We start from the raw sequence: 14264 nt of genomic DNA, 5'->3' as shown, positions 1-14264 counted from the left end.
TATTTTAAGCTAAACTACCACTCCTCCAATTGTGCAACCCCTCCCATTATTGTCTTATTTAAGTACACTACTAATTTCTTTTCACAAAGTATTCAAGATGAATGCTGTATCAGTATCTTCATGACAAATTAACTATTCGACTATATTTCTTTCAGTTCAGTTGTAGGAGCATTTACAAATGTGGTTTTGGTGTGATTTCATTTTTCTGTCCTGAAATTTTAGTTCTTTAGAACACTTAGCCCTTTCTTCAATATTTCCTACTTGAGCTTCAGTGACTTTAAATATTCAAATAACACAGTAATAGAAATTGGAAGCACCCAGACATTGAAACTTCAAGGCAATCCCTTTAAAACAGAGCAAAAAAAGTAGTTTACTGCAGAGCAGGCAAAGCATTTGCAGAATTTGTCATCAGAAGTGGTTTTGGAGACAGGTTCAAGAAAACCTTCGTATCAGACAGATGGGTTACAGTTTTCTCACTAAAAAAAAAAAAAAATCTGCTATATACACAAAGATAAAGATTAAATCTAAATTTGAAAAGGAGTTAAAGGGAGAGAGACATCTCCAATTTAAACCAACTAAAAGTGTGGCTTTATATATACATCTATGTATACACACACATATTTTAGGTTGTTGTCAATTATATCGTCCTTTCAGATATTCTCACTGAAAACTAACTTGCATTTTGCCTTTACATGGCTTGAAACCAGAATAACATGACACTTTTCCTTCTTAAACCAGTGGCAAAGCTACCAATTTGGACATCAGGACACACAAAAAAGACCTAGTTACTCAGCACACTCTCCATAATATACAGAAGCGGATAGAGTTCACACCTGTAGAAGCTACAGAATAAGAATATTAGTACCACAGAGAAGCAGAAGTGTCCTACAGAGATCAACAGTCAGAAAAGGTTGCTGGCATACAGCAAGACTTTGGGGAACTCATCGGAACCCTGTTTCCAGGGTTTAATGCAATAATTAAACAGGCTGATTTTTACCTAATATTGCTGAATTCATCAACCTGTAAAATTCCACATCTAAATAAAGTATACTTACTTATATGTAAGTATAATAAGCCACATCTAAATAAGGTATACTTACTTAACTTTAAAATTTGTAATAATTTATGCAAACAAACCAAAAAGAAACCCAAACACCGCTCCTCTTTCCCAGCTTAAAACAAAAACAGATATTGGGAAATCCAGGAGGGACAAACTGTCCTCCAGGCTAGTGTTATACAGAGCCTAAGTCACCAACTGCTGGCCACACTGGTCTTGTTCTCATTCCCACTGTCAGAATGGGGAACATTCTGAACAGCTCATCTCCACTAGCATTGCTGTTCTGACACTTCTAATGCAGAAAATTATTCACAGCAGTACTTTGTCCAGTTAGCACCCTGTTAGCATTCCATGCTGAAACAGCTCTATGCAAGGTCACACAAGAGAGGACTCAGCACATGAGGGGGGCAGGATGGCACAGCTATGGGCAAAAGTGCAGTAATACACTGCTAGATTGACTTCTGCTTCCAAAGCATCACAGTCTGAGCCCACAAAGAGAGTCAGAGTGAGACTGTGGCTGTGAGAGAGAAATCAATTACATCTTTTTATAAATTGGAAACAGAAACTAAAAGCATGTTATTACCAGAGTAACACAGATGGTCTGAACAGCAACAATTTTAACATCAGATGGTAGACTCAGAATGAATTTAGTAGCTTGAATGAAAATAAAGTTAGCAAGTTTAATTCACTGTCTCATAAGGCCGCTGCATCCTCCAAATCTTGCCTCTTTCTCAAATTCTACCTTCTGTCACTATCAATGCTAACATTATATTATCATAAAAATCATGGTATTACTAATACACTTCATCACAATTGCTCTTTTTTTATTTTCTCTACTACATTCTTAAATAGAATGGTGAGAGTACACACATGCTGGAGAGACGGTGTTCCTAAAACAGCTTCAGCAGAAGAGGTCACAGTATTAGGGCACCAATTATGATCACAAGTCTCCAAAGAAGGTAGGAATAGTACTAAATATAAAAGTTGTATATTCCCCATATGCCAGCATAACAGTGGCACTTGATGCCTCCATGGTGTTTGAATTACATAAGAAATTCAGGTTAAGAGCAATATTATTTACTGGAAACAAGTTATCAATAATCATTAATTTAATTTCTATTTATGGAAAAATATTTCAATTTTAAAAGCTATAAAATTCAAACATTTTAATGCTACAACCAACCAGCAAAACCTTAATGTTAGACTTTAAAATCAAGTCCTTGCTGCTGTAAGTCATTGTACATTAACAGAAACAGCATGTTTGAGCTCATATGCCTTTGATGATAAAGGAAACAATTTAGAAAAGCCCACATAAATGTTCATCTGATCTTGGAAAGTGTTGCACATTATTTTTGGTATTTTTACAAACACACATTCAAATATATAGTATTTTCTGTACTCAGAAATTTATTTAAGTGGGATTTAATGCTGACGGAACACCATAATAAAGGCCAGTTTTGAGATAAGAAACCCTTGAGGGCTGGAGATATAATAATTCCTTTCTTGCTGATGGTATTTGTCAAACTGGCAGGTCTTTTCAATAGAGTACAAGAAAAAAAGAAGAGGAGGGAAGCACATTACAAATAGCCTTGCCTCTTATCTCCTCCTAGCTTTCTCAATAACTACTGATCACTGAAGAGAACACTGTGCAAGAATTATAATTTTGTTCAGCTTTAAATTCCTGATCTGAGTTTCTCTGTACAGATTGATTAATACAAAATAGTGTAAATAATACAAATAGTTAACCAACTGATTTTTGATGGGGTTTAGTAAAGAAGCAAATAGAATTTATCCCTGACCATCACCTTCAAACTTCAGAACATTTTAAAGTACCCAAATCTCCAGACTTAGTGTAAAGTTCCAAGAAGAAAGGAGCAAACAGCAAACCCACCATGATTTTCAACCTTGTTTATCAATATTACATCCTCCTGTGCATTATACTTATTGTATTAAGTCTAATACGGATGGTAAGCTCTATGGAGCAAGGAATAAAATACCTCCCTCTGTAATATGTCATGCACTCTTAAGGTATTATACAGATAATAAGTGGAAGATATGGTATTGGTTGTATTTATCATTGTCATGCACTATATAGCATGAATCATATACTGCTTTTAATAGAAACAGATACAAAGCAGATTAAAGAGTCATACTATTCATTCCAAACTGATTAGCAGAATTTTTAGTCACTGAAAAGTATAAGGAGGAATACAGGGGCTTTTCTTTCTATTAGCAAAGGTTTCTGCTTCAATAATAAGTTGCACCACATTTTATCGTTATAAGAAAAAAACCTCATACTCCCCCCTAGTGTAGATGAAATTGTTACCAGATGACGCAGAAGTGGCTCTGAGAGTGAATTTGCCAGCCACACAAATTACGCCACAGAAATGCATCAGATTTGTGGTGATCCAGCTGATGGTGGCAGAGAAAAACCCCAGTTGAACTTAGCATGGGGCAGCAAGCTCCAGGGTCCACACACTCCAACAGGACAGGCCTTGACACCCTCTATTTTCTCCAGTCACCTGTACCCTTCCAATCTACAACCTACCAGCAATATTGCATTACTGCTATCAGAGAAGATGACCAAAGCATTTTATAGAAAATTTGTCAATGTTGCAACAGTAAGGAAAATGTCACAGAGCTTGAACTTGGATGGGCATCTAAGCTGTCGACAGGGAACATATGAGACACAGAGAAAGAGAAACTGACAATTCACTGGAGACCATTAAGGCTCCATTGCTGAGATCACTCAAAATACAACCAGTTACATCAATACAAAGGTACTGTAATAGCATACACAGTAGGGCAAGAGGAATATGCTATAGTATATATTATACTAGTATATATATAGACTAGTATGATGAATTCATACATTACTAGAATGTGTTCCAGAATGACTTTATAGAAAAGTAATAACCACATTTCTAATCAACACTGTCATATCAGTAAAGTATTCAGATTTGCTTTAAAATATTTAACCAAGATCAAATTTACAAAAATGTGATTGAAGGAAAAATGGGGGAAATACAGGATCCTAGCTCATCCTGTTTCTCCTGCAAGTGTTTTTATGAGTGTCTTTTGCTCTTCAGACATAGTCGAGCATACCATTAAAAACCTGTGCAGGAGTGGAGGGCAGCATTAAGTTTACCCTTACCTGACTTTGAACAACCTATTACTTAAACATTAGGGCAGAACTGGAGAAGGAGCAAGTTAAAACAGCTCCATTAAATTCATGTCTGAATAAAGTTAGTAAAGCAGTTTCAAAAATTATCCAAATTGAGCATCCAACTATCTCCAGTTCAAATTCTGATTTATGAAAATCCAAGAGAACCACACATCTACAAGATGTTTTGAAGGTGATTACTCTCCCTTATCTGATTTATTAAATGTATTATGGACATCTCAATTACTTTCAACAACCGGAAATACTATGAGGATGACCCTAAAAATCTTGACAACTCCCAAGTCTACAAAATTCTGTAAAGAATATAAGAGAACTGAAATAATCCTTTTGCAGAAAACACTATAGAAACTGAGATGGAAAACTGTAAGCACTGAACAGAAAAGAAGCTTATTTACACCTCATCTTCATTTTCCTTCCCCACCCTGCAGTGCCCAATACTGCACCCAAGACTGGACAGAAGCACCCCACTCAGAACTCGCAGGTGAAACACTCTCAAAGTTATCCTCTCGCTGTTCCCTTTAAAGAATGGAAAGGAAAAAGACTTATATAGTTGAAGAGTAGTTAGAGTAATGATTCGAGATATCAGAGAAACAGGTTCATTTCCTACCCAATGGGATTTAAACATACAGCTTTAATCACTGAGGAAAGTGCCCTAACTGTTCAAGCTAGGCAACTCTTCACTACTCCAAAGTAATTCTGTTCCTCCAAATAAGGGGAAAAAAAATAAATAGAAATAGGGAGCAAAAGTTGTTAGGACAGTGTCTAAAAAAGGGGTGACCAGTGTTCCATACTTTACTTCTAAGATCATATCTGTATTTCTGCACTGGCAGGCAGGTTTAGCAACAACCTCTTACAACATATGGAGCTGAGCTTTAAGAAAAGGTATACAAAACTACCTACTTTATGTTTATATTACCAAACCATTTCTCAATTTCAAAATATTTAAAGTATTTAAATAGGTTTGAAATGCCAATGTACTGATTCTGCTTAATCACACTCTAACACTCACAGACAGCCTTATTTACTACACAGAATCCACTGTCAGATTATGCTTCTATGTTCTCTTTACATATCTCCAATAACTACTGAGTTAGTTCCACTGTGGTAAAAGACGACATGTTGGTTCAAAGCATGGACATGCATTAATCTTCTGTTTGGTTCCCTTATTTTGTAACCGGGCAACTAAACACTATGAACAACTATAACACCACAAAGGTTAGGTACAAACAAAAAAAACCCTTATTTTCTGACACATCCCACACTGCATAAGTATTTTTCTTTATTCAGATAATAAAGAATCTCCTTATTCTCAGGAAAACAAAGGCAAATGTGTTTGAAACAGCATGAACTGAATTTAAACTACAGATCTAACCTCTGCAGCAGGGCCTATATACATAACAGTGGCTCCCCAAGCAATATTAAAAGAATTCCACAACCTTAAGCTTTACTATTAAATGGAGCAATTAGTGCATTATATTATTATGGTTTTGCTCTCCTAACAGTACAGTGATATGCAGGCAATTGCTGCTACAGACTGTACCAGAACTACGTTTATGACTTAAGTGCTAAGGGATGTATAAAACTTTTATCACAGCCACTGCTTTACATTTTCTTTGCAACGGCACACTGATAATCCATTTGTAACTTCAGAAGGAGGGAGAATTGTAAAAATAAATGGGTTTGCATTAAAATAAAAATCTTTACAGACATTTAAACTTACTCATTTTGTTGATGGCGAAGACTAGAAACAACTTACTTTAAAAGCAAACAATTTATGAATATACAATTTGGTTTATTGCCAGATACAAGCAATGTGTTTGATTAAAAATGAAGCTGAAGTTAATCTCATGAGATAATCTTGAGGTGTTTTTCCAAACAGGAAAAAGTTTTTAAGCTTTGTTTGAATACCCTAGAAGAAACGTAACATTTCACATGAAATAACATTTCACGTGAAATATTGCCTTTCATAAGCAACTAAATTTGCATATTATTTAATCCATAATAATAAATTGAAATCTAGGCTGGGAGAGACTTACAAAAGAAACATCGCAGAATATATTACTGTATTAAAGGTGTTTGTTATTGCACTTCTCCCATAGATACAAACAACACTGAAATACAACTACCACTAGGAGGGAGCATGGGAGCTTCCATATTCCAGTGATCTCAGGTTTTGGGTTTTATAAAGGTTCCCTGTAAGTCATTCTCTATACCTTTCTAGGGTGTCCAGCTACTTTAGCAATTGGCATACATGAAACAAAAGGACTGAGACTGAATACTTCATAAACTGAAACTACAGGAACTGCCTTAGGCATATGGAAACACTACCTTAGTAGTGTTATACCTTAGGCATACTAACACTACGTTTTGGCCAGGAACCAAAATAAATATCCTTATTCCTAGAAAAAGCATTTTTTCTTCCCCCCTTTTTTTTTTCTTCAAATACTAGTCTCAGTAGTTAGAATCTGTGTTTTAAATTCTTATTCTGTGTATCCAAATAATCTATTTTTACCTGCAAATTTTGCATCTGAAAACTCATAAGATATAATCTAAATTACTTTCCTAAGCTCTGATTGGAATAGAAATGCAAGAGTTTTAAGCCCGTGGAGGGCCGAGGGGGCTCCTGTGTCACAGTTTTACAATTAAAAAAATCAAAGAGAGGACTTATTAATCCCAAGCTAATACTTCAAAAATATATCCTGAAGTTTTTAGGAGTACAGCTTTGAAATTTTTTATCTGCAGTTGGGCTGAAAACAAATCCTTCAACATGCACATGTGTGCATTTTTGTATATAGATACATATAAGTATGTGCACTTAATACACATATGTATATAAATACATAGTGTGATAGTTGGGGGGGTCTTTTATCTTTCAGTAGTATTTCAACAGGTTCCCCAGGGAGTACATTGAACTCTCCTTTACAAAATTAAAACCCATATGGACACAGCCTTCCAACTACCCATCTACACATTCAGAGACAGAGAACCTTTCCAATACTACTAGTGTCATATAAATTATAAATTTATACATCTATCAGCACTGTAACATTAATTACAGGGCAACATAAGGAAGACAGACACATGGTGTGTTTTTTAAACCTTCGCAGCAGATACAAATATTGAGGATAAAAGAGAAGAAAAACAGCCATAATGCTGCAACCTTCTATTCTTCCCAAGCCTACAGGAGAGAACAGAGCAAGGAGGATTCTTGCTTCAAAAAGCTGGTTGCTGGTACAGCCCAGAAGGTGGAGTGTGACTGAATATTCAGTGTAACTTCTGTTATTTTGGGGGAAACTACCATAGAGTTCTATTTTCTCTGGGAGGGCTTTCCATGATTGTCACAATCTCAGAAGGCCAATAGCAGCAAGAAGAATACATAATAGTTTTTAGCTCATTTCAATTATACTGGAGCCCATTCAGCCCACAGGAGCTGATTCAAGTATGGTATTTTTTATCAAATTAATGTAAACACATATATAAAGTGTAACCTCAAATTTTCCTAACTTGAACCAAACAATCCTCCGTCATGGACAAACAATGAGATGCCTTCACAAAGAGGTTTCATTTTGGGTTTTTTTAAGTGTTTAAAAAAACTAAGAACTACTTTCATGGAATGTTACTTATTTCACTACTTTTATCCTTTCACAGAATTCAGCCCAGTTACTGAGATGTGTACTCATTAGACTAACTTCTACAAAGCAATAATACTTTCTTTGGAGCAGAGTCAGACTAGAAATTTGTATGGCAGACATATCACCTTGGTTTCTCTCTGAAGTATATTCTATTCTTTATACAATGTACATAATTTACCAAGTATTCAGAAAAAACTCCCCAGCACACTAGCCTGGCTGAACCACTCTACATCTATGTGGGCAGTAAACACAATCCTGAATTTGAAGCCAACAATAATCAACTCTTGATTTTGTTGTTGAAGACAAAAAAAGCAGACTGAACTAACGTCACACTTTGTACCAAGAAGAAAACATAAGCAAAACATCAATACTGTACATGTCACACTTCCTCTTCAGTTCTATTACACATTCATTTGAACTAATCTCTGCGGGATCTAAGCACTCTGTAGAAATTAAAGTCAGTGGTGATTATTCTTTCTACCATGTCTCAGTCTCCCAACGGTATACAAAGTACTGTTAAGGAGCTGGGAGAACTTGGGGTACAAATCCTAATATATAGTTTCTCAATTACACAGCAAAGACTGAAGAACAAGATAATATCTTATTTTGAAAGATACATCCCTATTAATTACAAGTATGCAGCCAGAGTTTGACACGCACATCCTAATTTGTATTGTCATTATTATGTAACTCCCTGATTTCCAAACAGCTGTCACAGAGCACACTTTCACAAGCACTGCATATCTATTTTTGCTATATGCACTTATTCAAATTCCTTTTCTAAATGAGAAAAATGCTACAAGTATCTTTCAAAATGTTATCATAGAAGAATTGAATAAACATCCAAGGTTAAACACTGACATTACATCTATAGTAGGCAGGAGCTCACCACCGGAAGCCTTTCAGCCTCTTTTTGTATACTGAACAGGTAACTATAGCACTCCAGTGAACCGTAGATAAAGAAAAGCCATAACCAACATCAGTTAGAAAACTGCAGGTCAACCACGGCATCCAAGACTGAGCCCAGTGGCAGCCCAGTCCCCATTGCCATGGTTCCTCTTTCAGCATAACGTAAGCAACAACAGCTCCGTTGGAAACTGGCACCTCTACAATGAAAACCATGTGTGGATCTGCAAGGAGTTGCCAGAGCAACCTGGGGGCAAGTCAGGTAGTAAAATATCAATGAACAAAAGTATAATCAAGGCCAGGTTTCTAAAGCTCATTTTATGCAGCAGACTTACCGTCCTAAGTATGTCTACTGCTACTTAAGTAAACACACCAAACAATATTTACTTATGAAAATTAGGGCATCATAATAATTCTCATAACATCTCCAGATCCCCGAGTCTTCAGCTTTAACAAGTATATTCAAATACAGTAAGTCTTTAAAATGACTGAATTGAGCTCTTGGCTCATGACACATTTAACTGTCTAAAACTTGTCTGTAGACTAAGTTCAGTACCTTGAGAGCAATGACTGATGCCAGAAAAGAAGAAAAAAAAAGAGCAACTCTGTCCTAAGCTTAGTAAAATTAATTGCTTGTATTATTATTTTATTATTGCAAGTATTAATTAAATACTTGTCGCCTTCCACCGACTAGATGAGGAGCCAGGATTACCAGATTATATTAGAAAACAACCTTTTACGCAGCTAAATTTAACTGAGATTACCCCCACCCCCCCACTCCCCCCCGATGGTTTTGGCTGGGGTAGAGTTAATTTTCTCCACAGTAGCTGGTATGGGGTGATGTTGTGGGTTTGTGCTGAAAACAGGGTTGATAACACACAGGGATGTTTTCATGCTGAGCAGCCCTTACACAGAGTCAAGGCCTTTTCTGTTCCTCACCCCACCAGCGAGTAGGTTGGGGGTGCACAAGGTGTTGGGAGGGGACACAGCCGGGACAACTGACCCCACACCATATGGGGTCATGTTCAGCATATAAACATGGGGGAAGAGGAAAAGAGGGACGTTGGGAGTAATGGCATTTGTCCTCCCAAGTAGCTGCAATGTGTGATGGAGCTCTGTTTTCCTGGAGATGGCTGAACACCTGCCTGCAATGGGAAGTGGTGAATGAATTCCTTGGTTTGCTCTGCTTGCATGTGCAGCTTTTGCTTTCCCTATTAAACTGTCTTTATATCAACCCATGAATTTTCTCACTTTTACCCTTCTGATTCTCTTCTCCATCCCACTGTGGGAGATTGTGCAAGTGGCTGTTCAGGGCTTAGCTGCTGGCTGGGGTTAAACCATGACACCCCCTAAATGGTCATGTCACATTAATATGAAAAACAGTAAACATTTTCATGGATAATAAAAAGCTGAAGCCATCTATCCATAAGACTATGTCACATATAATGAGAGATAATCAAAAGTACTCTATAGCCCAGCTTGAGCATAAATAGTATAGGCTCTGTCTCGAGGATTCAGCTGGTTTCTAGACAGCACCCATTTTTTACACGACAGAGTATTACATTCCATCCTTTGCAAGATATCTAGGAAATGTCATACTGATAGCATCATATATTTTTTTCTTCCAAGCATTGTTCAAAAACTCATGATACAAAGTAAAAAATAATTCTGAAATATACCCATTCCATAATTGTTTAATTTTTAGTAAAATATTTACTATCTTCTGGAAAAGTATGACTTTATGTAATACGTGCCATGAGATGGTGTTTTTAATTTGGTGAAATGAATAATACAGAATGTTAAGTCTTAATAAATCCATCTTGATAGAATTATTTTTTAAAGAGTAATTACTACAACAGTTGCCTTTGTATTTTATCAGTTTGATAACATATGGAGAATGTGACTTGCAAGAAAACATGAATACCATAGTAAGTATTGTAATTGACTAGAAAAAACAATATATTGTTCCACTTGAAAAAAAAGCATATGACATTTTCTTAGAACATTTTCATGAAGTAAGAGCATAAATTCCTGGTGCACGAAAGTCAAAGTTACACTTATTCAGGTTCTGGGATTCATACCATTGATTCTCAAGTGCACAGTCTACAAATAAATGTAGACCAATAAGTAATATTATCCTCTAAAATGAGGAGGGAGCTCTATCTCATTAAAAATTAAAACCAGATGTAAACTGAAGTGAGAACAAAAATCAATAGCTCACACCATCAGACGCCTACAAGAAGCTACAGAATATGTAATACACGGATACAGTCAAAAAATGCAACTGTTCTGAAAAGACATTATCACACACCCAGTGGAACTGGCAGGAGATAAGACATACATGTTCCATGTAGTTAATTCACCGATTATTTTTGTATGAAAGCAAATGCATTGCACTGATACCTAAACAGAAAGCCATAAAGAGCCATCAACTAGTCTTATGAAAAGGATCTTGCCTCACCCTCTTCTACCACTGTAGTCAGCTGGTAAATGCTTGTCAAGAATAGATCCAGGCACTATCCACAGGCTATTCTCAGTAGGATCATGCATGAGTCCATTTCCCAGATTGCTCTGACACATTTCGCAATTTTTAGCTCCCAGGACAAGTGTGTGTGCTTTTTGGCACAATTATGACCCGTGTGTTTATATTTGCAGCCTATGCATAAAATATGGACATGAACATTAGGGAAGGGAAAAACTATTTATGGTAAGAACAGCAGTGGCAATAAACAAGACAGGAAACAGATATGGACTCATTAAATTCCCTTAGATTTACAGCCTCCACAATCCTATAGGGAGGCTTTTCCATAACTGCACAGATCTAATGGTTGGAACCATTCTACAGACTGAAAGCTTACAACCAAGTAGTCTCGCCTTGAGAGTGTCTTTTACCTTAAACAGTTTTCCTCCAAAGTGTATACTTATCATATATTTACAAACAACAATCGTTCCTGCTCTCAGCTACTCTCTGCAAAATTAAATATACCACATCCTCTTATTACCTACTAAAGGCTCCTCATGCTTCAGCCAGCCTTAATACCACTTGCCATGAAAGAAAGAGCCCTGTTCCAGTTTCTCTTTCTTAAATGTGCGTTGTTGCCAAAATTCTACAAAGATATCCAGGGCCTTGAGAATGGCATCGATGCTTCCTCCTTCTTTTCATTAGGACTACATAAGCCACACGTCACTCCTGACCAAGACACATGAGCCACTGTCATTTTCTTCAGTTTGTAGGAACAATTTTTTATCATTCCCAAAGTGTATGACTTGCACCTTGTTCCATTAACCATTATCTCATGTCAACTGTCATTTCCAATCACCTCATTCTTCTTGAATGACATTCCAGCCTCCTTCCAATTGGTTGCCAGCAAATTTCCGTGGGGTTCTTCTGCTACTCTTCACTTCAACTTTTAAACTAGGATAACTGCGAATGAATTCTATATTCTGACATTTGTACTGCACACTAGCAGGCTTTGCTTCTTCAAAAGTAAACCTTTTTTTTAGCACCATCCTCCTAAGACTATCTCTGTCCATGAAACTAAGCACAAATAACTGCCATTTTCATTGCACTATTATCCATGGAAACATATTTTCATCCTTAACATAATGATACAAATGTATTCTATAGTCTATTATTGCCCTGATGCATTTAATGTAGTTATCCCATTAGTCTATACAAGGGAGTATGCCCCAGAATCTTCCTCCTGCTCAGCAAGACCGCTCATGTTAGACTGTGGGTAAGGTGCTGCTACAAACATATGTGAAACAGACACATACCAAGGCAGTTATTCTGATCAAGTAACGTATTTCCTTCTCAAAGGCAGGAATCTTTTAATTAATACTCTGATCTGAAAAGGACAGGAAGAGGCAGGACACAGGGGGGCAACTTGTCAGAGGAAGACACCCAGCAAAACCCATGCACCTCAGCATCAGCCCCAACCTCTGTCTGCTCAGCTACAACCCACTACCTACCGCAATCCATCTCCCAAGAGGTGTTTACACTCTGCTTCTTGCGGTGTGGACTTCCTATGTTTCCAAATTGCTCTTCAGCTTGGGGCAGCTCCACCTTTCTCAGCTTCCTGAGCCACCACCTGATACCCCCACCTCACCTTTCAGACTGATGCCTACCTGGGCTTCTCCACTCCCTCATTTTCGATTCAGAGCCATGTGGTGCCTTGATACAAGCACTGAGCAATGCATTTTCCAAACTGCCACCAATTCCAAATCTTTTTAGGAACCTTTCAAGTGTTATTTGTGGGGAAGTGGTTTTGTTTCAGTTGGGAGGGGTGGTGTTGGTTTTGGGGGGTTTTGGTTGGGGTTTTTTTGGGGGGAGAGGGAGGATTGAGGGTTTTTTGTTGGTTTTGTTTTGGTTTGGTTTTGTTTTGCTCTTTTTAATTCCAGCATCATATTTTATTAGTACTATGTAGATATTCATTATGAAAAATAAACCAACTTCTGAAGGCAATAACCACTAGTGTCTGTGTTCAGCACACTTTCATAACACCAAAATGCACCAACTCTTGCAATTCATTTAGCAACAACCTACCCACTACCCATACTGTAACACAGTATTAGGCACATTTCTTAAAACTGATCATTTTAGCTACTATGCTTTGCCCCCAAACAAAAATCCTACTATGTAACAAAGACTGCTTTTATTTTTACACTATAATTTATAAATAACTTGAAGGTGTTTGAAATCAAGACTTTAAAGAATCACATTAGCTCGGGTTGAGAAAGCAACACTGTGGTACTTAAAACTCAAATGAGAAAGAAAACAATACATACCTATATCATATGCAAGGAAGTCAGCAGAAAAACACTTTGCACCATTACTCAGGGAAGTATCATTATGAGTGTTTCCACCAAAAATTAGCATAGCTCCATTGATTAAGACAGCTGAATGAAGATATCTTGCAAAACCACTCTCCTTTAAAATAGTCCTATGAAATATAAGAACAAATTAATTCATACTAACATGTGAAAACCTGCATCAAAAAAGTTTATAGATGAAAACAATAAAAAATACAAGGAAAAACACTAAATATGATGAAATATATTCAAATTGTTTCAAGATTATGAAGTTCCTCTTGTTACAACAAATATATTTAACACTCATTTAAAATGTCATGCTTTTTTAGTTAAAGCTTGTCAAATAATGCATATGAAATAGATTGTATCATGTTTACATTCTTCAGAAGTGACTAATGATATGGCAAATTTAATTCAAAACTGAATGAAAACATTATTATATTCTTATATATCCTTAGCCATATTGTGGTTTTGCTCAAGAGTGCAATAAAGAATTCTTTAGAAGGCTAAAAGAATCTTTAGACTATTCCCAGTATTGGAAAAGGAGAATCTCTTTTTGTTTGTTAATTAATTAAGCACTCAGACCTGGAAAAGAAATTGGTAGAAGTCATTCTAGGTATGATGAAAAACACTTGCACTGCTTCATATATATATATATATATATGTGTGTGTG

General features: G+C 36.5%; 1 protein-coding gene across 5 annotated transcripts in view; it reads right to left on the bottom strand.

The window, feature by feature from the left end:
- Window positions 1-14264, bottom strand: part of ATRNL1 (attractin like 1) — a 513588-nt gene that overhangs the window by 414327 nt on the left and 84997 nt on the right. For all 5 annotated transcript variants that reach the window (XM_030487970.1, XM_030487973.1, XM_030487971.1 and 2 more), the window contains exon 10: window positions 13568-13722. In XM_030487970.1, coding sequence (XP_030343830.1) covers window positions 13568-13722 — 155 coding nt within the window. The remainder of the gene's footprint in view (window positions 1-13567; window positions 13723-14264) is intronic.

This window comes from Strigops habroptila, chromosome 5 (assembly GCF_004027225.2).
Source record: "Strigops habroptila isolate Jane chromosome 5, bStrHab1.2.pri, whole genome shotgun sequence".
In the NCBI taxonomy this organism is placed as follows: Eukaryota; Metazoa; Chordata; class Aves; order Psittaciformes; family Psittacidae; genus Strigops; species Strigops habroptila.
Note: the sequence above shows the minus strand (reverse complement) of the source record. Positions and strands in the feature narration are given on the sequence as shown.